The sequence below is a fragment of the Hemiscyllium ocellatum genome, chromosome 26 (assembly GCF_020745735.1).
Source record: "Hemiscyllium ocellatum isolate sHemOce1 chromosome 26, sHemOce1.pat.X.cur, whole genome shotgun sequence".
NCBI classification, from domain to species: domain Eukaryota; kingdom Metazoa; phylum Chordata; class Chondrichthyes; order Orectolobiformes; family Hemiscylliidae; genus Hemiscyllium; species Hemiscyllium ocellatum.
Genome location: NC_083426.1, coordinates 2,950,579 through 2,977,105, shown reverse-complemented (window position 1 = coordinate 2,977,105; position 26,527 = coordinate 2,950,579). Strand labels below are relative to the sequence as shown.

The 26,527-nt window shown below is 43.2% G+C and overlaps 1 protein-coding gene across 1 annotated transcript in view; it reads right to left on the bottom strand.

Moving 5' to 3' along the window:
• Positions 1 to 462: 462 nt before the first annotated feature.
• LOC132828293 (synaptophysin-like protein 2) overlaps positions 463 to 26,527 on the bottom strand; it is a 28,080-nt gene continuing 2,015 nt past the window's right edge. The window contains exons 3-6 of the mRNA XM_060845273.1: positions 11,509 to 11,627; positions 9,909 to 10,110; positions 5,359 to 5,550; positions 463 to 2,545 (exon numbers count right to left, since the gene is read on the bottom strand). Of these exons, the coding sequence (XP_060701256.1) occupies positions 2,420 to 2,545; positions 5,359 to 5,550; positions 9,909 to 10,110; positions 11,509 to 11,627 (639 nt within the window). The 3' untranslated portion in view covers positions 463 to 2,419. The remainder of the gene's footprint in view (positions 2,546 to 5,358; positions 5,551 to 9,908; positions 10,111 to 11,508; positions 11,628 to 26,527) is intronic.

Here is a 26,527-nt window from a genome sequence, read left to right as displayed (position 1 = left end):
AAAAGTGCAGCATAACTTCTGTATCCTTGTACCGCAGCCCCTCCCCAGATATAAAGACCAGCATTTCATTAGCTTTCTTGATCAGTGACTGCATTAACTGGTTTGCAAGCAGCATTTACATGGAATACTCGGCAGTAACCAATCAATATGAAGTAGTCTTCATTTGGAAAATTGCCCAAATCCCAGACTGCCAAAGTCCAACCATGCTAACTTCAGCCTCATTAATAAGAACAATCAGGTGAGAGTTTACAGGATCCCATTTACAACAAAAAACTTCCCAAAAGCATCAAATAAGTGCTTATATAATAACATTTGATATAGATGCTTGGATCTTCCACTGATCAGACTCATTATAGCAGTGCTGTGGGGATCCCACTATCCCCAGTTTAGTAGAATCTGAAGGAGAGAGAGGAGGTTAATGTAGAATCTTGATGACTGCAGATAATGGACACAGATACGCAGTGACACTTAAATGGCTTTATTTTCACTCAAAAAATTCAAGCCATCACAGGATTAAATTTTCATCATATGTTTAAAGTCACAGTTTATCAACATTGCAGGAAGTTCTTTACTGATCCTTCACTGATGACATAAGCTCACCGCTTGTTACAAAGGGTGTGGCTCTCTCACTCTCTCCCTGCTCACAATTTGGAATCATCTTTTCAAAAAAAAAATTCTCAATGTTGTGTAAACCAGCTCCCTGCTCAAAACAGGAAACGTTCATAGATTCCAAAGCCAGTGTTTGGAGTGAATGATGAAGCAAGCAGCTAACTGGGTCTCAAGTATATGCAAATAAACCTCATTATTCAAGTGTACCCTCACCCAGTGGGTGCTAGACCCTGCCTTGATAGCCCCATTTCCCCACCCTCAGGGCTGAACTGAATTGCCCCCTTAATGGCATACCTGAACTCAGGTCAAATTGCACCCCCCAGCAGGTACCCATGACCCATATGCACACCCCCACGCCACCCTCAAAAGGTTCCCCTGCTGAAAGGAAGGCGTGTCTTTAGAGCTGTTAGCTGAGCTCTCCCTGGTCAGCACAGCAGATGGAGGAGCTCAAAGTGGAAAAAGTGAAGGATGGGTGCTACCAGAACGTTGTGGAGCAGAGCCCCTCACAAAGCCAGCCCCCAACCTGTGCATCCACAGCCCTCGCCTTCCAAAGAATTTTTCTGCATTGGATAAACAACATCTTCCCTTGAACATAAAGAAAAACCAGCTGCTGAATCCGTACAGGAACCAGGAGTCAGGAGGGGAGGGTTTTACTCAAAGGAAAGAACGCCTTTCACTTTCACCACTTTACTGAACAACGACGTGGTTCAGAGGAAGCTGTAGCCATGTGGGTCAGGAAACACAGGCAGAACCACTCACGGTTCAACTGCACACTGGCAGGAAGCAAATCAGAAAAGCAGGGTTTGGAATCGGAAATGTCTAACATACCAGAGATTGGCAGAAGATTTCATTCTAATTCAAGGCTCCCCAGAAAGTGACAGGGCCCCACTGGGGGCCAGAATCTGAAACCTGAGGCAGTGGCTGGGGAGGGGATGGAGGGGTTAAGACTGAGTTATAAGAGCCATACTCCTGCCCTGAGAGAGGGAGACTGCTACTCTCACAGGCTGTCCATCTCCCCCCTCCACCCCACAATACAAGTCTCCCTCCCCTCCCACCAACTTTCACATCTTGCCAATGGACTATCACAATCTCCATAGTGAGAGTAATGGGTTGAGGTGGGGAGATAGCCACATTGTTCTTCAGACACTAGCCCAAGTTAAAACCTATCAGAGGATGCAAGGTCACAGTGAACACAAGATGAACATTTGGAAATCGTTTGAACAGGAGAAGCAAAAGGTAATATGTCAGTGTTGCTGGTGGAGGTGTGGAGTGAGGAAGTAGCAATTGTCATCATTGGGTTTGTGCTGACTCCTTCCCAGTGACCCATCCCCACCTCTCCACCAGCCACGAGATGACTTCCACAGTGTCCTCCAATCTCCACACGGTCACCGTGCCCCAAGGGCCAGCTCCGATTCGGAGAGTGGCAGGTGTGACAATCTCATGGGACCAAATGATTGGACATTTCCATCAAGTTATGCCATTGAAGGGAGAGTATTCTCCCTTACTCTATCCCGGGGGATCAGCAATAGATCAGGATCAACAGAAACAGCAGCTGGGGTGGGTGGGGAGAAATGGAGGAGGAGTGGTTGTCATTAACAGGAGGAGTGGAGGTACACAGTAGTGTGGGGGGGGGGGGGGGGGGGGGGGGAGTGGTTTGGAGAAGGGAGCAACAGTCCCAGGAGTGTGGAATCTGTATGATTACAGTGAGATAAGTGTGGGAGAAAGAGAGAGTGGTATAGAAGACATGGGATTGGTGTTGGGGGGGGGGGGGGGGAGGAATATTGGATAAACGTGAGGGAGGGGTATAACATTAGCGCTCCACGCTGGTGCCCTGTTCAGCAATGTCCTGTGGGTTACTGGCTTTGTGCCAAGCAGTTTCCTTAAATGCGAACCAGCTGTTCCCCGACCACAGGATGAAGTTCATGAAACCGAATATCTGTAAAGACAGCAAGAAAATTAACAGGCCGTTTTCAAACACTTCATAGCCTTGTCTATAACCAGCGGGATTTCGATAAAGCAGATTATTCATTTCGATTGAAACAGAATTGACAGGAAGTTGTCAAGCTGTCAAACTCTAAAACTATACAAAGGGTGCGTCAGTCTGACATAGCATTGGGACACAAACAGACTCATTTAAAAAGCTGAGCTATTTTGAGAATGTAATTAAAAAGTTCTGGGATTTACATCTCAAAAGAACATAAACCAGTATATCCCATTCTAAAAAGGTGAAAGTTTTAATCTAAGATTGTTTACTGTATCACATCTCCATGACACTGGACTCCTTTGGCTATAAGTTCTGTGAGCATGATCTTAACCTCCACAACCACCTGATGAAGGAGCAGCACTCTGAAAGCTAGTGCTTCCAAATAAACTTGTTGGATTATAACCTGGTGTTGTGCGAATTTTAACTTTGTCACAATAAAGGGTGACTAGTTCACTAATGTATCTGGTTGTATAGCTGCTGGGGGTTTGATGACAAGAATACTCACACGAGGCATCTCTTCAGTAAGGTAACAGTGAGAGAATGGAATTTGTATCTCACCAAAAGGAAGCAGCACCTTCTAGCAGAGATCAGAGAAGGAGGGAGAGAGCTGTCATGAAGATATCAGGAAACTTGGAGTGTAAAGTAGATACATGATGGATAATTTAGGGTGTAGGTTTTCTCACTGAGCTGTAGGTTTGATATCCAGACATTTCATTACCTGGCTAGGTAACATCATCAGTGGCGACCTCCAAGTGAAGCGAAGCTGTTGTCTCCTGCTTTCTATTTATATGTTTGTCCTGGATGGGGTTCCTGGGGTTTGTGGTGATGTCATTTCCTGTTTGTTTTCTGAGGGGTTAATAGATGGTATCTAGGTCTATGTGTTTGTTTATGGCATTGTGTTTGTGGGACAACACATCTATCCTGGGACAGGCTAAGCAAAGACATGCCAGAGAATTCCTAGAGGCCTGACTTGCTGCGCTTTTCCAGCAACACATGTTTAAGCTCTGATCTCCAGCACCTGCAGCCCTCACTTTCTTCTACTTTACTCTCGGATCTGACCAGTCCAAGATTACCATCAGCTGGAGTGGAACCAGAGTCGCAGCAGCTCTCAAAGATAAAGTACAAAATATTAAGGATGGTGTGTAGGACGAGTTTGGGACCTCAACAAAGGCAGTTAGAAATGCTGATCTCCCACCATCCAAGGTTAAATATTCCAGGCACAATTTAACATCCAAGTCTAGAGCCTTCTACTTTTCTGAGGGGGATGGCGTGCAGGAAATCAGGGTCAGTCTCAGTTCAAAGGGAACACTGTCACCTCTGTGGAAAATGCTCGTGAGTTCCGACTCCTGAGACTTGGTACATAATCTGGCTAGTCATTCCAGTGCAGTCTCGAGGGAGTGCAGCACTGTTGGAGAAGCAGACTTTCAATGGGATGTTAAACTGAGGCTCCATCCACCCTGTCCAGTGAAGATAAAGACCCAATAGAAACAAATATTCAAAGGAGATCCTCCAGGGCCCCTCACTATATTCTCTGTTTCAATCAATATCGTCAAAATAAAATACCTAAATCTTTGTTTCATTGCATTTTATGGGACTTGGCTCTGAACAAATTGGCTGCCAGTTTCTGCAAATCTGTGACTAACCTTAAAAAATAAAAGCACTTCATTGGCTGTAATTCACTTATCAATATCCTGAGATCACCATAAGTGTAACTATAAAAGTAAGTTCTTTTTTACATAATTATTTGGAGTTACTAGTTTCAAGTGAGGCAGTTGGCACCAACAGGTTATCACAGAAGAACAGCATCTAAACAAAACTGTTACTGTAATAATTAGTGACAGATTGACTGAAATTAAAAAGAAATGACAAGGGTATTTTTAACAGGATTGGGAACCTTCTGAGGAAGTGGCAGACATGGATACATTTAAGACATTTGGATCAGGACATGAATAGGGAAGGTTGTGGGATATGGGTCAGGAACAGGCAGGTGGGACTGGTTTAGTTTGGGGTTACGTTCAGCATGGACAAGTTAGACCATGCTGTGTGGGTCTAAGTGAGAGTTTCAAATTTGTGAAGACAGTGGGCTCCACAAATATTTATGTTTCACCAACATAAACCATATAACGATTCATTACCTTTCAGCAAGTTAAGTGATTGATCAGCTCCTCGCTTTTATTTTGGTTTGATGTAATTATTTCACTTGTAAAATCTCTAAACCATCTGATTTATTCTCAATATCATTTTCCGATTGTGTGTAGCATCAGGACAGGCAGATGTTGGTTGGTGGAAATCCAGCTCCTGATGAAGGAGTAAGGAGTCTTCCTGAAGAACGAGGAATCAATGTGCCCAGAGATGCCCTCCTATTGGTGTTGTGCCTGAACGGCAGAAACAGGTCTGTCCACTGAATCTGACCATTTCACTACCGGTACAAAATGAGTACCAGATGAAAATTTGATTGTAACCACCAGTTCAGCAGGTTTCAGGTCCAGAGATTTAATTATACAGTCTGGGATGATGTTTCAGTGCAGAGTTGAGGGAGTGCTGCACTACTAGAGTTGCAGCTGTATTGGGTGGGATGTTACAAACCTCAGCCCCACATTCTTGCTCTTCATTAAGCACAAGTGCTTAATTTGCTGTAAAAACGTCAGCCCGTCTGGGCCAGGGACGGGGTTACGAGACCGGGGTGGGGGGGCAGGGTGGGAGGGGGGTTAGCATCAAGGTCAAACCATTCCTGAGCCCTCTCAATTCCATGACCTTAAACTTACCACGGATGCATTCAGACGGCCCATGGGGGGCACAGCTCCTGGTGTACACACAACAGTTTTCCCCTGGCACGCACTGATAGGGTGGATGATAGCAGTCGGTTTTGTTGCATTCTTAACATCAGACAGACCTTGTGCCCAAGCCGAGGAGGAGACCAACCACAGGAAAGCAAAAAGTGCAGTCACTACAAAGTCCTGAGAGAGAGAAGTGGAAATGTCAACAAGCAGCAAATTCCTGTCAAATTGGACATGCATTTCCTACAAAGTGTTCCCATTCATCAACTCTCCCTCAGCCATATTTGATTAGCAGATGTTCAGTTTGTCTACAGAGAAACATAAATCTTGGACTGCATAAAAAAAAAAGAGGAGAAATTGTTTCCAATGACAACAAGATCGGAAACCAGAGGGACATGGACTTAAAGAGCAACTGACAAAACAGCTGGAGTGGAGATGGTTGTATTTTGGAAATCATTGCCCGAAGGTCTCCATGTCATACACCAGAGAGCTCAGTTCAGGCCCCACCTGCTCTTCCACATCGTGATGACAAGCAGTGACCCGTTTCCCTTTCCATATCTCAGTAAGTCAGAAGTCACATGACAGCAGGTTATAGTCCAATAGGTTTATTAAAATCACAGGTTTCCAGAGCGCTGCTCCTTCATCAGGTGATGCCACTTTGTGTGACTTCTGACCTTGCCCAACCCAGCATCCCCACATCATACCTCAATGACGCAGACATACCCTGACGACAGTGCCCCCCTCAGTATGTCTAGCCACTTCCCTTTTCAATACCACAGTGGATCCACCTTCAGAAGCGTCTCAACATCACGGTGCCCTTAACCTTCTGAGGCAAAGATTCTTCAGTGTCTGGTGGTCTCAGGATAGTTAGACAATCCCAAACATATATAGAGACAACATGGAACAGAACCGCGGTTGGGGGTGGGACACCTCACCTTGTGACCAGAATCATTCATTTCAGAAAGTAGTCACCTATTTTTAAATTATTAGAGATTATGCAACTTGTTCTGTCTTTATTTACCTCTTCACAATTTTAAAGATTTTAAGACATTATTCAATTTTTTAAAAACTCAACTTCAAGCCTCCTGTAACTCCTCATCCCCTCCCAGTATTTCTGTACTGCACCTTCCATTGTTTCAATGGTGTTCTGATAGCGATTTAACCAAAGTCTGTATATTATCTAAAACGTCAGCTACAACTGGAGTAAGTTAAACACATCCAGCATTATTCCATGCTTCTCTAATCTCTGCCTTAAGATCAACACTCTGCATTCCATGGAGACCAATTTTATGTGCTCATCCATTAAAATACAGAGAGTGTCTAAACAGCACATTCTCGAGCTTCTACTCAGCTTACAATCTCACTATTCACTGGGTTTTTCCCTTCCTCTCATGACATCTAACATCAATTACCCTACACATCATTGCAGGAAGTGATATCTGCCAACGATGAGCCCATCGCATGATTTTCCATCTTCTCCAGCTCACTTTCCATAAATCTTATGACAATTTCTCAGAGCCCCTCTAACCCCCAATTCCCTGTCCCACTTGTGAAGTTTTTAGTAAATGGAGGAGTGATGGTGAGATCCAGGGTCATTGTGTAACAGAGGACCATTCCAGCCCATCAAAACAACACAGCGAATAGGTTTTCCGTGGGTACAATACAAATTGATTGTCAAACAGGGCTAAGCAATACAATGACAAATAGATCAAATCTGAACTCTGCAGAATCATCACATCCAGTCATGAATTGTGATGAACAATTAAATAATTCACTGGAGGTGGTAGCTCCACCAATGTCCCCATCCTCAATGATGGGGGAGGCTGAAAAATGTGTTGCTGGAAAAGTGCAGCAGGTCAGGTAGTATCAAAGGAGCAGGAGAATCAACGTTTCGGGCATAAGCCCTTCTTCCTGAAGTGCCCGAAATGTCGATTCTCCTGTTCCCTTGATGGTGCCGGACCTGCTGCCCTTTTCCAGCAACACATTTTCAGCTCTGATCTCCAGCATCTGCAGTTCTCACTTTCTCCACAATGATGGGGGAGGCCAGTACATCACTTCAAATAAGTAGCACCTGCTTTGAGAGAATCAGTTTGCTGAGACTCAGTTTGGTTTCCACCAGGGTGACTTAGATCCTAACCTTACTGCAGAATAGCCCAAAAACAGGCAAAATAGCTAAATTCCAGAGATATGGGGAGATTGACAGCCCTGGACATCAATGCAGCATTTGACAGAATGTGACGTCAAAGAGCCCCTGCAAAACTGGGTCTCGAGGGGACATTTCTGTACAGTGTGAAGTCATACCCAGCACATAGAAAGATGGTGGTGGCTGTTGGAGGTCAGTCATCTCACTCCTACAACATCTCTGCAAGAGTTCCTTCGGATAGTTTCCTCATTACAACCACCTTCAGTTACTCAGTCAACAAACTTCCCTCTTTTAGAAGTTCGGAGCAGATATTCGCCAATGCCTGCATAACCTTCAGCACCATTTGTGACTTCTCAGACACTGAAACAGTCCATGTTCAAATTGGCATCAGCCAGTCGAACTCGTGGCAAATAATAGTTTTGCCAGATAAGCAACAGGCAACGTTCATCCTCAATAAGAGAGAATCAAACTGTCATTCATTGACAATCAGTGGAGTTGATATCACGGAATTCCCTCACTGTCAACATTATCATCAGGTTCACCAATGACCAGAAAATGAACTGGACTAGCCATATAAAAACTGTGGCTACAAGAGCAGGTCAGAGTCTGGGAATCCTGCAGAGAGTAACTCACCTCCCAATTCCTTGAAGTCTGTCCACCAACTACAAAGCACAAGTCAGGAGTGCAATGGAACATAGCCCACTTGTCTGGATGAGTGCAGCTCCAACAACACTCAAGAAGCTTGATACCATCTGTTTAAAGCAGCCCATTTGATTGGCACCACATCCACAAGCATCCACTCCCTCCACCACCGATGCTCAGTAGCAGCAGTGTGTATCATCTACAAGGTAACTCCAGAAATTCACCAAAGATCCTCAGACAATACCTTCCAAACCACTTCCATCTCGAGGGTAAGGACAACAGATACATGGGAACAGCACCCCCTGCAAGTTCCCCTTCAAGCTGTTCATCATCTTGACTTGGAAATATATCCGTTCTTTCAATGGTCACTGGGTCAAAATCTTGGAATTCCCTCCCAAAAGTCAACCTACAGCAGGTGGAGTGCAGCGGTTCAGGAAGGCAGCACACCCCCACCTTCTCAAGGGGCAACCAGGGACACGGTAATAAATGTTGATTCAGTGAGCAACACACACAGCCCAATTTCACAGACTGAGTTAACACACTCTCAGGTTAACCATGTTGGGAAAAAATGTGCAAAGCCAGAAAGCAGATGATCATCTCACGACTCTGTCTGTCTGCACGTTATCACTGGTGAGGTGATAAAAACAAATCAAGAATGAGCTGTCTGAGCTCGATTTTCAATTAGTATTTTGGTCCAGTTGACACAGCTAAAGATCTACAGAAAGAGTTCTAATTCCTGCTCCCAATCATCCCCAGACATTCCTGTTTTCTAATAGATATTCGAGCTCTGGTTTATTCAATGAGGAGGTTTCCAGCAACATTAAAAACAGCTGTTTCCCCAAATCTCCCCAGCCAGTAAATTATAGAACAGCAAATGAGCCATATACAGAAAGTTAAACATGCTCCTGGGCTGTTGGGGCTGGACGGACAGAGCTCAAGACCCATTTGTAGGCCAGAAGCTGAAGTTTGGTATTTCAAGTAATTTTATTATCAAAATTAATAGGATCAACATTCAATATTTTAAGCAGAATTCTTAAAACATTAATGACAACAAAATCTTGTTGTTTATCCCAAGAATTCTACTTAACCCTTTTTGAATGACTCCGTTTGAGAGGCTTTTCTTCTTTACAAGAAGAGAATCTAGGAATCTAATGTAATTGTTCCTCATTCATAACTTTGGCAGGTTGTTTTTCTGTCAACGCCTCCTCCTGGCTACAAATCATTGCTATTTTATCAATTGAAAGTTCTAATTCTAGTCTATGCCATTCCAGACCAACTCCTCACTGCTAAATGGGTTCTGCATTTTTCCATGTTTACCCCTCTAGATTTTATTTTTTTCTTTTTTTTTCTCTCTTCTTTATTATTTCTTTCTCTTTTTTAAATTTTTTTTTACAGTGAGAGACACAAATTGCACAAATCTTTATTCAATTTCCACCACCAGGAAGATAGGAAAACACCCGAGTGGCCAGTGACAAGCAGTGCCCTTCACCCTCTAGACTTTATCAGTGGATTCAGCTTCTTGGAGCCAAAGAGCAATGGAATGCTTTTTAATTGACTGAGCTAACCATTGTTTTAACTCATCAATTCTATCCAAACTGACTCTCAATTCCTTAATGGTCAGCAGCTAAAGGTTACTATTTTTACAACACAAGGAGAAATGAGCAGTAACATAATATTTGCAAACTTTGGGACAGTCTGACTAACCATCTCTTTACACCGACTCACATGGACAGCATCACGTCAAAGCACTTACAGCTATTGGTAGATACTTGTTCTGTTGATAAAGATTCTGATATCCCACATAGATGACCAGAGCAGCCGTACAGTACAGGAAAGTAAACACTCCAATTGTAACAAAGAATTCTGGCGGTGAAGAAAAATCTCCAAGGAGATTCAGGGTTTCATGAACAGTATCATTCTTACAGGTCAGTGCTTTGTAAGAAATCTGGTTTAACCTAGAAGACAAGACCACAGTGGCATTAGAAAAGTGATGCTGACATCAAAACTGAGTGACTTTCCTGACGGAGAAAACCAAATTGCAAAATAGTCACTAAAATATCAATCAGCTATTGTTGACACACAGAGATGTGAGGACATGTAACACATTATCACAGGGAGTAGTTTAAAGGTGAAAACTTAAAGATAAATTGGATTAACACCAGGGAGAAGGGAATGGAATGATTATATTGGAAAGAGAGTGTCGATGGTTACCCAGATGGATCATTACAGTAAGCACAGACCATTGGGGCTGAATGGCTTGTTTCCTTGCGTCAATTTGAGGTAAAAGGTGGATCTGGTGAACTGATATCAGCACCTGCTGCCCTGGTTTTTCCAAGTAAAGACACCATAGTCCGACCGGACCAGAGAGCTGCTCTCTCACCCGAGGCAGTGCGCCCAAGACAAACAATGGGTGGTGCTTTAACCTGGAGGGACACTGCACCTCTGGTGAGGGGAGAGATTGAGGACAGTTGTTCATGGTAACCTCAACCAGTAATGGAACTGAACCCATACTGCTTGGTCACTCTGCATCAGGCACCAGCCATCAAGTCAACTGAGCAAATTGACCCCAGGACATGGAAGTAACTACAGATAAATTCCATAGTCACTGTACCGCATAACTCTTCTTCAATTACAAACTACACCAGTTGACTCCGTGATAACAATCCCATGTCAATTCAAATCTCAGTCCATTGACGAGAGCACAAAATCCAGACATTCCTGATGGGCAGAACTGAGGGAGTGCTGTACAGTCTTGGGTCCCATTTTTCAAAAAAGGGGATGAACCAATTATAATATACATCTGGCTTTTCCTTTGATACCCAGGAGTGCTCTTACATGTAACTGCCTGCTTCTTTCTTACCCTCCTCCCCCCATCACCAACAGTATTTTTCCATCTATTAATCACTCATGTTCTCCAATTGACTATTTACATGCAAAGTCCATTAAAGGGAAAAATGTGTGCTTTATTGATAATACTGATGCCTTGAGCATCCCTCTACTTTCTCATTCACCATTGCCAACTGGACCTGGAGCTGTCTATAGCCAAGCCCCTGGGATTCCCTCAGGATCATTGTGGCGGTGATAATCACTGCAGTGTGTTCGGAGGTGTGGAAAGTAGCAGCAAGGTGGGGAGGTAGCCAAGTGTAGCACAATAGAATGTGTAGACCAGAGAATCTCCCATTGAAGTTAAAGAGATGTAGGCCATGTGGGAAAGGCAGGGATAAGCCTGGCCAAAGACAATGGCACTGTTGGGAGTCAGGAAGCACAAGGTCAATGGAGGGATTCTGGACAGCGTCATGCAGCAAAGTTTACAAAGATTATTGGTTGAACTGCACTGGTCCAGCAGCACTTACCTGAAAGGATAACTAAAATGGACAGAAATCAAGTCTTTCTTGCCATCTTGACATTTAACAGAAGCCACACTTGTCCCCGCGTAACCTCCACAGGTGGCAAAGGCAAATATCGCAAAAACCTGTGGAGACAGAGCAAACTGAATAAAGACAGGAATGACTTAGAATTTACAGAAACATTTGACCCAACTGCTCGATGCTCCACACGAGTCCTCCAATCCCTCTTCATAACTTTCTATTCCTTTCTTCCTTTTTTGTTTGTTTTTCTGCTTTCATCTTATAAATACTGACATGATTCACCTCAGTCTCTCTGTTGCAGCCAGTTCCACATTCTCACAGCTCTCTGGGTAAAGAGATTGTCTGGAATTTCCCATTGGATTTTGTTTCTTAATAATCCCTAGTACTGATTTATCTCCGAGTGGAAGCATTTTCCCTATGCTGACCTGACCAAAACCTTTCATATTTTAAAAGGTTATGTAGGGTTACCCTCTTTGCCTCCCTTTATCATAAAAGGGAGTCCCAGGCTGGTCAATCTCTCCCAAAAGATACAGTTTCTCAGTTCCTGTCTCAATTTGTATATGTTTTCTCCAGGACTTTACATTCTTACAACAACAGAAACCAGATCTAAGCACCGTGCTTCAAATGTACTTTTTAAAAACAGAGCAAGAGTTTTTCTTTTTCTTAAAAAAAAGACTGTTCCTGAACACTGAAAGCACTTCTGATCAGCAAGTTTTGAGAAGATTTGTAACTCAGGTTGAGGTTCTGGATGTAGGTTTGCTCACTGAGCTGGAAGGTTCATTTTCAGACGTTTCATCACCATACTAGGTAACATCTTCAGTGAGCCTCCAGACAAAGCACTGCTGATAATTCCCGCTTTCTATTTAGGTGGTTGGGTTTCCTTGGGTTGGTGATGTCATTTCCTGTGGTGACATCATTTCCTATGGTGATATCATTTCCGGTACTTTTTCTCAGGGCGTGGTAAATGGTGTCCAAGTGAATGTTGTTAGTAGAGTTCTGATTGGAATGCCATGCTTCTAGGAATTCACAGGTATCTCTGTTTGGCTTGTCCTAGGATGGATGTCAGTGGCTAGTGGATGTCCATGTATCCTGGTGGCTAGCTTTCTGCCTATTTGTCACAGTCCTTGAAAGGTATTTTTCCAACTGGAACTCTATCAACAAACACATCGACTTGGATCCCATTTACCACACCCTGAGGAAAAAAAAGGAAATGACATCAACCACCTAAGGAAACCTAAACACAAATAGAAAGCAGGCCATGCCAGTGCTTCATCCGGAAGCTCGCTGATGTTAACTAGTATGGTGACGAAGCGTCTGGAAATGAACCTTCCAGCTCAATGAGCAAACCTACATCCAGAACCTCAACTTGAGCTACAAATCTTCTTAAAACCCGCTAGCAACTACATCCCATGTTGAGTAAGGGGATCATAACTGTATGCAGGACTCCAGGCCCGGTCTCACTAATGCTACTTCCAGTTGTAGTAACATTTCCCTACTTTTGTGCTTTGTTCCTTTAGCAATAAATGCAAAAATTCCACATAAGAGCTGGTTTTCCCCAGCAAAGGGAGTGAAGTATAAAGTACAGACTGGAGCTTGTATTGGTCATAAAAATAATTAATAATTGTGGAAGACAGACAGATTTCTGCTTCAATAAATAGATAGTCAGTAATCCAGCATCAGCCACATTAATCTAACAACTTGCAACTGAGACAATACCACTGCTAGAGACTGGAACTGAAATGGTTAACTCCTGTCAGAACAGTCCCTTATATCCTGAAGGGCAAAGTTCATCCCTGCATGTCAATTAACTCTTTCAGGTTTTGACTGTATTTTACAACAACTGGCTGACTGAAACACTGAATTACAAAGCGACAGGGTCAGAGGATGGTAAGCAGATGTTATCCAGATCAAGTTATTACAGTCAGCTGCCAGCAAATCTTCCCACAACAAGCAGTGTCACTTTTAAACAGATAATAACTGTAAAACCATTTACTGTCAAGTGTTTACACAACAGGCTCACAGACCAGAAACTAAACAGTTCTGAATGGGCAGGTTCCACACACACTCCCTCTGCCATCCAGGATGAAGAGAATAGGAAGACACAGAGACAGTAGGAGGAGAAAGAGGGGGTAAGCTTGACAGGGAATGGGGGTGGGTGGGGAGAGTGAGACAGCCAGAGAGAGGGGGGAAGAGAAAGAAGTGGAACAGAGTTAGACAAAAGGAGATCTGATATTTTAAACAAATACCAGATAGGTTGGTTATATCAAAAAGGAAATTTTCAAATCTTGTCACGTCAGGATTAAGCTTAACAAAGAATTCAGTGAGTTTGTCCCTACCCAGCTTGAGGAGAAGGGTTAATCTATAGACAGTGGAAACACTGAACACTGATTAATGCTTTTCACAGCCCCCTCCTCAAGGCAGCAAGATCCCAGAAGCGAGGTAGCCAATAACTGAACAATGCACTGGTGTGAACCTTAATCTTACCATTTCTTACTTCTTTCCAAACCGATTCTGCAACTTGCTCTTTTAAGCTAAGGTCACCTCTCACTTCTGTATTAACGATGTCCTTCTTTAACAGAGCAACCCTACCTTTTCCTAGTTTCCTCTCTTTTTGAGATATCAGATGTTCTTCAGTATTCAGGTTATCCCACACCTAGGGAACTGGCTAAACTTCAATATTGTGGAGATTATAGCAGAGTCACCATGGCCGTGTGAAAAGGAAACGGTGTTTGACTAACTGAACAGAATTTGAGGAACTAAGAAAATATAAAGATGAACCTGTAGATACACACTCAGCTTTCCAAACGGCCTTTTATAAGAAGCCACATCAAAGTTACTGCACAGGATGAGAATGCATAGCATGGGGTATGAACATAGAAAAATACAGTGCAGTACAGGCCCTTCGGCCCTCGATGTTGCGCCAACCAAAGTCTACCTAACCTACACTAGCCCAATAACCTCCATATGCTTATCCAATGCCCGCTTAAATGACCATAAAGAGGGAGAGTTCACCACTGCTACTGGCAGGGCATTCCATGAACTCACAACCCGCTGAGGAAAGAATCTACCCCTAACATCTGTCCTATACCTACCACCCCTTAATTTAAAGCTGTGTCCCCTAGTAACAGCTGACTCCATTAACAGAAAAAGGTTCTCAGTGTCCACCCTATCTAAACCCCTAATCATCTTGTACACCTCTATCAAATCTCCCCTAAACCTTCGTTTCTCCAATGAAAACAGCCCCAGGTGCCTCAGTCTTTCCTCATACGATCTTCCTACCATGCCAGGCAACATCCTGGTAAACCTCCTCTGCACTCATTCCAATGCCTCCACATCCTTCCTATAGTATGGCGACCAAAACTGCACACAATACTCCAGATGAGGCCGCACCAGAGTCTTATACAACTGCAACATGACCTCAGGACTCTGGAACTCAATTCCTCTACCAATAAAGCCCAGTACACCATATGCCTTCTTCACAGCACTATTTACCTGGGTGGCAACTTTCAGAGATCTGTGTACATGGACACCAAGATCCCTCTGCTCATCCACACTACCAAGTAGCCTACCATTAGCCCAGTAATCCATCTTCTTGTTACTCCTACCAAAGTGAATGACTTCACACTTAGCTACATTGAACTCCATTTGCCACCTTTTTGCCCAGCTCTGCAACTTATCTATATCCCGCTGTAACCTGCCACATCCTTCTTCGCTGTCCACAACTCCACCGACTTTTGTGTCATCCGCAAACTTGCTAACCCAGCTTTCAAGCCCCTCCTCTAGATCATTTATAAAGATGACAAACAGCAATGGTCCCAAAACAGACCCTTGTGGAACACCGCTAGTAACTGCACTCCAAGATGAACCTATTCCATCAACTACTACCCTCTGTCTCCTTCCAGCCAGCCAATTCCTAATCCAAACCTCTAATGCACCCTCAATGCCATACCTCCGTAGTTTTTGCATTAGCCTACCATGGGGTACCTTATCGAACGCCTTGCTAAAATCCATATAAACCACATCTACTGCTTTACCCTCGTCCACCTCCTTAGTCACCTTCTCAAAGAACTCAATAAGGTTTGTGAGGCACGACCTGCCCTTCACAAAACCATGCTGACTATCCTTGATCACATTATTCCTATCCAGATGTTCATAAATCCTATCCCTTACAACCTGGATAAAGTCAGAAGTCATGCAACACCAGGTGATAGTCCAACAGGTTTATTTGAAATCACAAGCTTTCAGGAGCACTGCCCCTTCATCAGGGTGAAGTGACAAAGGGGCTACACTCTGTAAGCTTGTGATTTCAAATAAACTTGTTGGACTATCTGGTGTCATGTGACTTCTGACTTTGTCCAACCCTGTCCAACATCAGCACTTCCACATCATGGCTCATGAATTAGTTAGTTAACAGGAAGCAGAGAGTAAGAATAAAAGTATCCTTTTTGGGTTGGGAAGCTGTAATCAGTGGAGTGCCACAGAGTCAATGCTGGGACATCATCTAACTACAACCTATTACAGTGACTTGGATGGCAGGACCACATACATGGGAGCTATATTTGCTGATGATACAAAGATGGGTAGGAAGTAATTGACAGGAGGAGATATAGTACTTACAAAGTCCAATGAACAGGCAAACGTGTAGTTGGACTATAACGTGAGCAAATTGTCCACTTTGGCAGGTAGAACAGAAAAGCTGCATTTTATTTAAATGGAGGGTGCTTGCAAAACTCCAGGATACAGAGCGATCTGCATATCCTTGTACATGAATCACAAAACATGAACATTCAGCTACAGCAAATAATTATGAAGTCAAATGGAATGTTGTCATTTACTACAACCAGAATGGAAAATAAAAACTGGGAAGTTTTAGTACAGCTTATTAAGGTTTTGGTGAGAACACTTGAGTACAGTTTTGCTCTCCTTATCTAAAAAAAGTATGCAATTTATTTAGTAATTCAGGGAATATTCACTTGACCCATTCCTGAACAAACAGCCTATCTAATAAGACAATGCGACCATAAGGAATAGGAACAGGAGGCCATTCTCCAGCCTGCTCCAACATTCAACAGGATCATGGCTGATCTGACATTCCTTATGTCTGCTTTCCTGCATTTTTCCCTATAACCCTCGATTCCCCAATTGATCGTGCATCTATCTCAGCCTTAAATATACACAAGGTCTCCGCCCCCACAGTTCTCTGTGCAAAGGTGTTCCAACAACACAACCCTTTGAGAGAAGAAATTCCTCCTCATATCTTAATCTCTTTTATTCTGAGACTGTGCCCTCCCATTATAGACTCTCCCATGAAGAGAAACATCGTCTTGGCATTAACCCTGCCAAACCTGTTAACAATCCTTCATGTTTCAAAGAGATCAACTCTCATTCATCTAAACCCCAGTGAGTGTACTCCCAGCCTGTTTAACCTTTGCTCAGAAGATAATCCCAGTGAACCTTCTCTGAACTACCTTTAATTAAATATCTTTCATTAAATAACAGAACCAAAACTGCTCACAGTACTCCAGATATGATCTCAGCATCACTTTGTATGGCTGCAGTAAGACTTCCCTACTCTAAGACTCCAACCCCCTTGAAATCAGGGCCAACATTCCATTCGATTTTAGATCAGAGTGGTGCTAGAAAAGCACAGCAGGTTAGGCAGCTTCCGAGAAGCAGGAAAATCCACGTTTCAGGCAAAAGCCCTTCATCAGGAATAAAGCGGACAACATTCCATTACCCTTACAGATTACCTGCTGCCTATCTGCTAGCTTTCTGTGATTCATGTACAAGTCTCTCCAAGTCCCTTCGTGTTGCAGCTTTTCTCCGTTTAAATAATATTGTTCTTTCGTTCTCCCTTCACATTATACTCCATTTTCCAACCTTGTGCCCATTTCCTCTACCTATCAATATCGCTCTATAAACTGCTTGCATCCCTCTCACAACCTACATTTGTGTCATCTGCAAATGAGGGAACACAGCAGTCTGAACTTTTACCAACTGGAGTTTAGAGGAATGAGAGGTGATTTCATATGATCCTGAGGAGAGTTGATAGGGTGGATACTGTGAGGATGTTCCCTCTTCTGGATGAGACTGGAACTAGGGATCATGAGGTCTTCCTGTTAAGGTTGGGATCAGAGGGATATTAGAATGTGGAATTCTGTTCCCCAGTAGTGGTAGAGACTGGGTCACTGAATTTATTGAAAACTAAGTTGAGATAGACTTTTGGTAGCCAAGCAGAGTAGAGTTGAGACCATAACCAGATCAGTCATGGTCTTGAACGGTGAAGCAAACTCGACAGGGGAAATGTTGTCCTCCAGTTCCCAAGTTCTTTGTTCCTAAATATGAAGAGGGATAGGTCATTCAGCCCTTGAGATTAGAGTTGAGAGCATGGTACTGGAAAAGCACAGCAGGTCAGGTAGCATCTGAGGAGCAGGAGAATGAGGCTGAGAGCTGAAGGGGTGGTGGGATAAATGGGAGATAAATCATGGCTGATCTTTTTTTAGATTACTTACAGTATGGAAACAGGCCCTTCGGCCCAACAAATCCACACCGACCCACCGAAGCGTATACCACTCAGACCCATACTCCTAAATTTACCCCTTCACCTAACACTACGGGTAATTTAGCATGGCCAATTCACTTAACCTGCACATCTTTGGACTGTGGGAGGAAACCGGAGCACCCAGAGGAAACCCACGCAGACACGGGGAGAATGTGCAAACTCCACAAAGACAGTCGCCTGAGGCGGGAATTGATCCCGGGTCTCTGGCGCTGTGAGGCAGCAGTGCTAACCACTGTGCCACCGTGATGCCCATCTTCTGCCTCAACTCCACTTCTCTGCATTATTCCCATATTGCTTGATTCCCTCAATGTCAAAAGATCTATCAATCTCAAAGACAAAGCATCCACAGCCCTCCGGGACCAGGGGAAGGTGATGGTCAAGTAGTAAACCAAAACCCCAGGCTCATGTTCTCAGGACATGAGTTCCAATCCCATCCTGGTAGATGGTGAATAATTGAATTCACTAAAAATCTGGAATTTAAAAAACACCATCCTCATGACAACCATGTAACCAACTCTGATTGCTGTTCAAACACGTCTGGTTCACTAATATCCTTCTGAAAGAAATAAAAGCCAGCCTAGCCAGGGACACCCATATCCTGTAAAAACAAAAAAAATTTTAAACACTCAATCTTTAGTGACGAAACTTCCCCACATCTTAACCCTAACTGGTTAATAGCTTATCCTGAAATTTCAATTTGAAATCATGGGCTCGGAAAAGTTTAATCTAATCTGGATAGGGTGAATAGCCAAGGTCTTTTCCTCAGAGGAAGGAACTCCAAAACTAGAACACACAGGTTTAAGGGGAGAGGGGAAAGATTTAAAAAGAACCTAAGGGGCAACTTTTTCGCACAGAGGGTGGTATGTGTATGGAATGAACTGCCAGAGGAAGAGGTTAGTAATAATTACAACATTTAAAAAGTCATCTGGATGGCTATATGAAGAGGCAAGGTTCAGGGGAGATGGGTCAAATGTTGGCAAATGGAACTAGATTAAGCAGAACATAGATGAGTTGGACTGAAGAGTCTGTTTACGTGTTGTACATTTCTATGAGTTTAAGTTATGACTTTTCAAAACTAAACATTTGGATTTATATAGAGATTGCAATTAAAGTACTAATAAGTTTAATTTGCAGTTGTCTATAGAAGTCTCAAGACAGATCCCAGTTGAAAGGAAAGACATTTATGAATGTGCAATAATTTGTTGGAAGGAAACCAGTTCTGGCTGTGCCACCCTGGTAAGAGACGTCGGTGGAGAGAGAACAGTAATTCTTCACCGGGGTCTGGTGTTTGTAAGGATATTCCTGCGGCAAAATCAATAGCCTGAGGTTGAATTTCTTTAGTGTTTGAAAGTAAATCTTTCCTCTTTTGCCTTCTGTGATACAGTTCATATTTTTCTTGTTTAATAAAACATTTTACTTTGTTAACAGTACTTACAGACTTTTGTGAATGTGTTCAGCAACGTACCTCATAACTTAAAAAACAAAGAAAATTTAGGTTTATCAAGCCAAGTTTCAATCTGAGAACTGACGTTCCCAGTGTTAATCTCTGTTGGAATATTAACTCCATTAAAAATCTGTCTAACTCAGCCTTGAATATATTCAATGACCCAGCCTCCTCACACATAGGGGAAAAAAATTCCAAACACTTTAACAAGCTTGAATAGAAATTCCTCATCTCCATCTTACAAAGTTTCCTTGTTCTCCCTCTATTCTAGCTTCCTCAACTGGAAACATCCTCTTAGCATCAACCCTGTTAACCCCTTGTTCAGAACCGTTTGTCTTCCAATAAGATCATCTTTCATTCTTCTCAACTCTCCTTCAAACAAGCCCTTCATCCTGGGAATCAGCCTCATGAATATTTGTACTGTTTCTGGAATGATACTGATATACACAAAGTTTTGAAGCAAACATTCTTATAGAGAGGATGCATGAAGAACGGCTTACATTGAGAATTTCCTTATCAGCCAGTCTGGTTTTCAAATTCCTCTCTAACCATGCACTTGCCAGCTCTGTAATCCCCACCAGTTCCACAGCCCTTATATCAGCATTCCTCCAGTCCTGGCCCCTTGACTTTCTCGAACTTTGTGATTCCATCATTCACAGATATTCTTCTGCTGTCTGACCCCTAAACCTCTCACTCTTTCTCAAAGCAATTTCCTTATACGCTTCCACAACCAAACTAGTTTATTCTCTCCTGACGTGACTTGGAATGAAGTATTGTTTTATGGCCCTCTATGACCTGTCTCGGGATGTGCTACCACGGTAAGGGTTCTATATAAATCCAAATTGTTGCTATTGCAGATCTGATTAGTGCAGTAAGGATTCCAAGAGTTGAAGGGAGGATGAGCATCAGGAATCTCCATTCCGAATCGGAACTCTGCAGGTTCCACATTGCATAGCTCCCTGCGGAATCAGTGGTGCTGTCAATATCACTCTGCCAGCCTCAGTGTTGTGCCAGAATCTGCACACACCTACATGTTGTATTGGATTTCACTCAGAACAAGCAGGGCATAGAGATGCACTCCTTAGATGGTATTTCACTCCTTGCAGCATTTTAATTTCTTTATTTATTCACAGGATGAGGTCATCGCTGGCGAGGCCAGCATTTATTGTCCATCCCAGGTTTCCCAGAGGACATTTAAGGGTCAACCACATTGCTTTAGGTCTGGAGTCACATATCAGCCAGCTAAGTTTCTTTCCCAAAAGCGCATTAGTCAGACAGATGGGTATCTCCAACAATCGACAATGAATTCATGGTCGTCATTAAACTCTTACTTCCAGATATTTAAAAAAAAAGAATTGAATTCAAATTCCACCATCTGCAGAGGCAGGATTCGAACCCAGGTTCCCAGAACATTATCTGGGTGTGTGGATCAATGGTCCAGTGATAAAACTATTAGGCTAATCACCTTCCTTCTGTGTCCTATTCCCCTTCCTCATCTGCCTGCACAGTATGCAAAACACCACTTTTCACTGTATCTTAGTACGTGACAACAATCAATTATTGGTAACGGTGTGCAGGCCAATGCGACAGGGGATAGCGGCTCACGTGGATTTTATCAATGCTTGCTCACCCTGTCACTGACATTCTTCAGTGAATTTTGGATCCTGGTCATGTTGTTCTCTCAATAAACAAAATGCTTTCTCATCAAGAGGAGTAAATGCAAAAATAAGTTGATCCTCATTTCACATCGGGATCTTTTGCCCATCAAAGTTAATTGGCTCTGGTTCCCAGGTTCTCTTCTACCAATGGGAACAGTTTCCTGTCTTATCCCTCACATTTGTGAGTAGTTGCCCAACTCTTTCCTTCTGAAAAGTAGAATAACCCTACCGTCCCCTATCTAAACACCTCCCTAAAACCATGCTCAGAAACCTTTTCTGCACCCTCTCTGCTGTCTTCACTCTCTTCCCAAAATATGACATTCAGCACTTGACCCTCAAAACACATACATAAGAGTGAGAGGAGGCCATTTAGCCCCTCAGGCCTGCTCTGCCACTGGAGGAGATCACAGCCAATCTGATTGTGGCAGCCACCTCACTTTCCCAACTGCTCCTAACCCCAACTCCTTCATCAACAAAAAGATCTAATAGCATTAAAAACCTTCATGAATTCAACCACCACCGCTCCCTCAGGATGACGACTTTGAGGAAAACAATCCCCACCGGCCCCTTTAATGGCAGACTCATTTTTAAACTGCACCCCATTCTTTAAATCCCTCCCATAAAGGAAAACAACATCTCAGCATTCAACTGTCAAGATCCTCTGGGATCTTAAATGTGATTGTAGAGTCAGAGGTAGACAGCGCACAACCAGACCCTTTGGTCCAACTTGTCCATGCTGACCCGGATTTTCTAAATTAATCTAGTCCCACCTGCCAGCACCTGGCCCATATCCCTCCAAACCCTTCCTATTCATATACCCATCCAGATGCCTTTTAAATGTTGCAAATGTACCAGCCTCCACCACATCCTCTGGCAGCTCATTCCATACCACCCTCTATGTGAAAAAGTTGCCCCTTAGGTCTCTTTTATGTCTTTCCCCTCTCACTCTAAACTAATGCCCTCTAGTTTGGACTCCCCTATCCTAGGGAAAAGACTTTGGCTATTCACCCTATCCATGCAGGTCATAATATTATAAACCTCTATAAAGGTCACACCCCCTCAGCCTCTGACACTCCAGGGACAACAGACCCAGTCTATTCAGCTCACATTTATCTAAATTCCAATAGATACAGGCCCAGCCTGCCCACACACTCCTCATAAAGGTCACACCTTATCTCAGGATTCAGTCAACTGAACCTTCTCTGAACTCCTCCTAATATGATTACAATCTTGACAATCTTAATATTTGATTTGAGTCTGAACTCTTGTTTTTAATCAAGGTTCATCGTTACTTCCTCGATTTTGTACCTGACAAACTTATAAAGCCCAGATTCCATTGCCCTTTTTAATCACTTTCTCAACCTTATAGCTTGGATGATTTGCGATCATACAAGTCCAGGTCATCTTTTTCTACTCACTCTTTAGGATAACACTGAAAAGGTCAGAGAACTCCGGGAAATAATAGGGGCTTGGGTGTGGATTTAGACTCCATAAAGGTCTGTGTCAGTTCTTACATCAGAGTAGATCATGAAAGTTGCAATTTTTACTCCTTAGTTTTCTTTCACATTATTCTTGCTAAATAATTATCCAGTGGACTTGAAACAATAATCTAATATCTGTAGCATTCATTACTTTACTAATCATCTGAGCAAAAACTTATCCACTAGTTGTCCCAAGCAGTTAACCAGTCCACTTGGCATCTAACCCCATACTGTTCCTGTCCTGGGAGTATTTGATGGGACAGTGTAGAGAGAGCTTTACTGTGTATCTAATCCCTTGCTGTCCCTGTCCTGGGAATGTTTGATGCGTATAATGTGGATGGATCTTCACTTCAGTTTAAAAGAGCAGAGGGATCCTGACTCTGTAGCACACGCTCTACTGTCCCTGTTCTGTTGGCAAGTTAATGGATGACACTTCCTAGCTTTCTGTTTGGGGTACGGGACTACACACGATGATAATACTATGGCTTTAAGAGGTGTATTGCATCTTGCTTTTTTTGAGAGGAGAGGTTGAGCCAAAGACATCAAGCAATCTGCTCCAAAGTCACAGCTTTTGAAACTTTGGGTCCTTTTTTAATGAAGAGTTGGACCAACAGAAGCATCCTGAGTGGGTGGGGTCAAGTTCCCACAGAACCAGGATTGGTTGTTTAGGTTTAGCCTTCTGTAACAGCAGTGTTTTCCCCCCCTCGCTCATAGTTAAAACCTGGGGCTCTCTTCCTTTGCCTCCCATACAATTTTAGAAAATCTATTTTTCTGAATTTGCCTTTGCTTAGGTGTTTCTTTTTATTATTCATTCATGGGATGAGGGCGTTGCTAGCTAGGTCAGCATTTATTGCTCATCCCTAATTGCCCAGACCATCGCTGTGGATCTGGAGTCATATGTAAGCCACTTCTCTTCCCTAAAAGAGGGTGGTTCCTATCAAATATGGTATTTAGGGAGAGTTACCATGTTACTGATGATTATGACTGCAGGAAGTGTCTTTGGTTGTGAATCTTATCAAATCACATGGATCATTTGGAGCAGTAGTTAGAGGCAATGAGGAATTTACAGGAACTAGGGGGTGTGATGGATGGCAGTTGTAGGGAGGGAGAAAAGCCGCAGATACAGTCAGGTAGATGGTTAACTCCAGGAAAGATACAAGGGAAGGCAGGTAATGCTGGAGTCTTCTGTGGCTATCCCCATTTCAAACATGTATGCTGTTGTGGAGAATGTAGGGGGTGATGCAGCACAAACAGCCAAATTTCTGGTATTGAGACTGGCTCTAATGTAATGAGGGGTATGTTGGGTTCCAAGCGATCGATTGTGTTAGAGGACTCTCTAGTCAGAGGCACAGACAGACATTTCAGAGGCCAACAGCAAAAAATCAGAATGGTTTGTTGCCCCCCTGGTGCCAGGATCAAGGATGGCTTGGAGAGGATGCAGAACGTTCTCAGTGGGGAGAGGAACGAGCAGGTGGTAATTGTACACACTGAAACTAACGATGGGGAAGGGAAAAGGATGAGATTCCGAAGGGAGAACTTAGGAAGTTAGGCAGGAATTTAAAAAGGAAGTCCTCGAAAGTAGTAATATCTGATTTACTACGAGTGAGGGTAGGAATAAGAGGATAGAGCAGATGAATGCGTGGTTGAGGAGCTGGTGGTTGGAATCTCTTCTGGGATAGAAGTGATCTGTACAAGAAGGATGGATTGCACCTGAATTAGAAGGGGACCAATATACCAGCAGGAGATTTGCCAGAGCTGCTCAGGAGGATTTAAACTAGTAAGGTGGGTTGTGGGACCCAGGGAGATTGTGAGGAAAGACATCAATCTGAGACTTCTACAGCTGAGAAAAGGAGTGAGTCAAATAGTCAGGGCAGACAAGAACAAAGCAGAGAACAAGGTAGGACTGATAAATTAAATTGCATTTACTTCAGCGCAAGAGTCCTAACAGGTAAGGTAGATGAACTCAGAGCATGGTTAGGAACGTGAGACTGGGATATCTTAGTAATTAAACAAACATGGTTCAGGGATGGACAGGACTGGCAGCTTAATGTTCCAGGATACACATGCTACAGGAGGGATAGAAAGGAGGAGGAGGGGCGCTTTTGATGAGGGATAGCATTACAGCTGTGCTGAGGGAGGATGTTCCTGGAATACATCCAGGGAAGTTATTTGGGTGGAACTGAGATAGAAGGAAAGGATGATCACTTTATTGGGATTGTATTATAGTCCATGGGAAATTTGTAAGGAGATTTCAGTTATCTGTAAGAATAATAGGGTAGTTATGGTAGGGGATTTTAACTTTCCAAACACAGGCTAGGACTGCCATAGTGTTAAGGGTTTAGATCGAGAGGAATTTGTTAAGTGTGTACAAAAAAAATTTCTGATTCAGTACGTAAACGTACCTACTCGAGAAAGTGCTAAACGTGGCCTACTCTTGGGAAATAAGGCAGGGCAGGTGACTGAGGTGTCAGTGGGGGAGCACTTTGGGGCCAGCGACCATAATTCTATTCGTTTTAAAATAGTGATGGAAAAAGATAGACCAGATCTAAAAGTTGAAGTTCTAAATTGGAGAAAGACCAATTTTGACAGTATTAGGCAAAAACTTTCGAAAGCTGATTGGAGGCAGATGTTCGTAGGTAAAGGGACGGCTGGAAAATGGGAAGCCTTCAGAAATGAGAGAACGAGAATCCAGAGAAAGTATATTTCTGTCAGGGTGAAAGGGAAGGTTGGAAGGTGTAGGGAATGCTGGATGACTAGAGAAATTGAGAGTTTAGTTAAGAAAAAGAAGGAAGCACGTGTCAGGTAAAGCAGGAGAGATTGAGTGAATCCTTAGAAGAGTATAAAGGCAATAGGAGTCTCACGAAGAGGGAAACCAAGAAGGGAAAAATGAGACATAAGATAGCTTTGGCAAACAGGGCTAAGGAAAATCCACAGGGATTTTATACATAAAGGATAAAAGGGTAACTAGGGAGAGAATAAGGCCACTCAAAGATCAGCCGCAGGAGATGGGAGAAGATACTAACAGAGTATTTTGTATCAGTGTTTACAGCGGAGGTGGTCATGGGAGATATAGAAAGTAGGGAAATAGATGGTGACATCTTGAAAAAAATGTCCATATTACAGAGGTGGTGATGCTGGATATCTTGAAAAGCATAAAAGTGGATAAATCCCCAGGACCTGATCAGGTGTACCCAAGAACTCTGTGGGAAGCTAGAGAAGTGATTGCTGGGCCTCTAGCTGAGATATTTGCATTATTGATAGTCACAGGTGAGGTGCTGGAAGACTGGAGGTTGGCAAACGTGGTGCCACTGTTTAAGAAGGGTGGTAAGGAACAGCCAGGGAACTATAGACCAGTGAGCCTGATGTCGGTGGTGGGCAAGTTGTTGGAGGGAATCCTGAGGGACAGGATTTACGTGGAAAGGCAAGGACTGATTCGGGATAGTCAACATGGCTTTGTGCATGGGAAATCATATCTCACAAACTTGACTGAGTTTTTTTGAAATAACAAAGAGGATTGATGAGGGCAGAGCAGAGGACATGATGTATATGGACTTCAGAAAGGCGTTCGACAAGGTTCCTCATGGGAGGCTAGTTAGATCACATGGAATACAGGGAGAACTAGCCATCTGGATACAGAACTGGCTCGAAGGTAGAAGACAGGGTGGTGGGTTGTTTTTCAGATTGGAGGCCTGTGACCAGTGGTGTGAGACAAGGATCGGTGCTGGGTCCACTGCTTTTCATCATTTTCATAAATGATTTGGATGTGAACATAGGAGGTAGAGTTAGTAAGGTTGCAGACAACAACAACTTTGGAGTAGTGGACAGCGAAGGTTACCTCAGATTAAACCAGGATCTTGAT